Source organism: Octopus bimaculoides, chromosome 6, assembly GCF_001194135.2.
Source record: "Octopus bimaculoides isolate UCB-OBI-ISO-001 chromosome 6, ASM119413v2, whole genome shotgun sequence".
Taxonomy (NCBI): Eukaryota; Metazoa; Mollusca; class Cephalopoda; order Octopoda; family Octopodidae; genus Octopus; species Octopus bimaculoides.
The window spans coordinates 67,704,711-67,707,887 of NC_068986.1; the positions used below are offsets into that span (position 1 = coordinate 67,704,711).

The window sequence follows — 3,177 nt, forward strand, 5'->3', positions numbered from 1 at the left end:
ACACACACACACACACACACACACACACACACACACACACACACACACACACATAATATTTTGCTTAAGCATAGCGAGACTTATTACCTGGTGTAGAATTTAATATGCGTATGGTTCAGAGCACAATGTTATGCTAGTATAGAGTTGTAATAGAAACAAAGAAATGACAAAGGAAAACTAAATGTTAAGTAATGAACTCCATCTTACAGCCATTCTTTCACAGAAGTGCTACCTTATTAAATCCTTTCCTATTCACAGTTTAGTCTATGGATATTCATTTATAGCTTTTCAGACCCAACATAAACACAGCAATGTCACCTTTCTGAAGTTGCCTACTTAACTGATGGTTACTCCCCAACTTTCTTCCATCAACGAATCCGATAAACATTAATTATGTAAATTAAGTAGTAATGACGTTTTGCATAAAAGTAAATAAATGATTTTCATGAGGTTCCGCTTAGCTTCGCGCTCTAACATCGACGATTTCAGCTAATCATTTTTCATCTTCCGAAGAGTTGAGAATTTAATAGTAAAGACAAAAGCCTCTTTTGTAGATCCTTGTGTGTAGTAAGGCACCATCTACAGAATTCAAAAAGCACTTGTTAAAATGATTCCATACATATTTCTCAACAGGGAATTTTCTGCAAAACAATGAAGTCCCAGAGAAGTACTACTCTCGTTGTCCGAGAAAGCAGAGAATGCGAATTTTCGATATTTAGGCTTTCCTTCGAGATATTAACAAAATAAATAAAGTAAATAGATTCGAACGACGCGTTAATACGAAATTGTTGCTCAGCCTTGAGTTTCGAATTTTTTCAGCTCTACAGTGCTGTCTGCATGAAGGAAGAATAATACGAAAGACTATACTTGTTGAGTAAGCAGAGGTAAATGTTTGTAAGGAAAAACTATTGTCGACAAAATTGACCTCAAGTTATTACTGGTAGTTAGTATTACTGGCGGTTAGTCAGGCAACTGTATATACCTACGCCAATGTATAGTTTATTAGACGTTTGACTTTTCGGGTTATGTACATAAAACTTATGAGGTCAAATCTCGCTGAAGTTCACTTAATGTTTCATCCATCATGAAATGTGGAAATGCTAAATAACATTTTCCTCTCTGTTATGGTATTTGTTTATTACATAGAGACGGTGACACGCTTTCAATTCACAGTTGAAAACAATTACCCTAACGAATCCTGCATATTGCTGTGACTGTGTGTCTAATGTTCATTGTGTCGGTAGGTTCTCATCTGAAACGAATCTGGGTTGATTTTTAAAAATCTTACTATTAACCATTGAATCATGTCGTTTTAGTGGTTAATGCTTTGAACCAAATATTAAAATGTTACATTTATATTTCATATATACGTAACACAATAGTATTCCAATAATTATTTTAGTTTTTGAAGTTCTTTTAAAATTAAATTATTGATGATATTGATGATGATGATTAGTATCTCTTTTTTCATGATCAGATTGGTCTTTCTGGACATCACAAGGTAGGTCCGTTTACTGTTGTGTACCCTCCCTTCTGTTCCATCATTATGATTTATTTTATCACTATTGTTATTACTATTGTCAGTATTATTATTATTATTATTATTATTATTATTATTATTATTATTATTATTATTATTATTATTATTATTATTATTATCATTACTATTATTTATTTTTCGTTACTATACAATGCCGTTGTAATGGGCCATTCGCTTTCTCTAAATTAAATACAGCACTCTTCACGAACACTAGTCGTAGAAACTTAGAAACACATGAACGGTTAGTGGTGCAACTGTCTATAGATCAGCGAAGGGTACCAAAATTATCAATTGGATGATTAGTAAACGCTACTAACCTACATCCAGTAACTCACTGCTTTTGAACTCTAAGGATTTCTTGTGGTCTTTGTTTCTTATACACTATATATATGTTCCACATTTGCATCAGCAGCTTGCAACTGGAACTAATTGGGACTTTTCAGAATGCGCTTATTTTGTGGTGGGAAACTTATTTTCATCTTGAATATTGTACACATGTAAACCTTTTTATTCCTCTCCTACTCCTTCCTTGTTTTATCCTGAAATGTCACCTTATTAACACACATATACATTTGCATAAGTCTATAAATATATATGTACAATATATCTATATATATATATATATATCTATATGCATGAAACTTATATGTATATAGTATTTACAATGTCATGTTTATTACATATATATAATACATAAGAAATCTCAAACATTTGACCACTATAAACAAATGATCTGTCTAGGTCTTCAGCAAGAAATTGCGAAGCACTCACCTGTCGTCTACGACGGATGAGTTCAATTTTATATAAGGACATACATATATAGGTACATAGAAATTGTAAATTGTATTAATGTAAAAATGTATAATTTGTGTATTAATATATATTTATTACTGGTGATAATGTATATATGTGTTTATATGCCATACCTGTCTTCATTTTAAACCAGTGTGTTGTTGTTAATATTGTTATTGTTGTTACCCCGATTGCAAAGAAAGAAGAGAAAATATCTCAGAAGCAAAAATAAATCAAATCAGCATTGTAAATTAGTGGGAAATATGAAATGTTTTTTAGAAGTTAATTTTTTGTATAAAACGAATTGGTAAAAACCTCATAAGCAGTTATACATATTCATTGTATGCATGCAATTCTGTAGGAATATCATAAATTATTGCTTATACAGGTATATTTCAATAGAGAATAAATAGAAACCAGTCTCGTATATAAATATAATTGTTTGAAAAATTTCGATGGATGAATTATAAACTCAGTGCCCCGAATAAATTTTAATAGAGAAATAGGGGTAAAAAAAACCTTCTTCCAATTTGGGGAAGAACCTTCTTCCAATTTGCTTTAGGATTACAAATTTCAAGAGGGATTGGTTTGTAGATGATTGAATTAGTTCAACAAATTGTCTGAAGACGTAGAAAGAAAATTATTGAAATCCACAGTTGATAATTCTTAGTAGTCACACTCTCTTGATTCTCATTAAATAAATGGCACATATGTAATTATAATACGCACACTCACATATCTTTATATATACGTATATATATATATATATATATATATATATATATACAAACGTAAATGTATACAAACATATATATATATAAACACACATATATATACATATATAC

At 30.6% G+C, this 3,177-nt stretch overlaps 1 protein-coding gene across 3 annotated transcripts in view; it reads left to right on the top strand.

Annotated features, from left to right (window-relative positions):
- The window catches only part of LOC106869618 (neuronal acetylcholine receptor subunit beta-3), a 546,457-nt gene that overhangs the window by 424,663 nt on the left and 118,617 nt on the right, over positions 1 to 3,177 (top strand). For 2 of the 3 annotated variants that reach the window (XM_052968838.1, XM_052968840.1), the window contains one exon: positions 1,478 to 1,501. The exons of the other annotated variant lie outside the window; for it this stretch is intronic. In XM_052968838.1, coding sequence (XP_052824798.1) covers positions 1,478 to 1,501 — 24 coding nt within the window. The remainder of the gene's footprint in view (positions 1 to 1,477; positions 1,502 to 3,177) is intronic. 3 annotated transcript variants of the gene reach the window in all.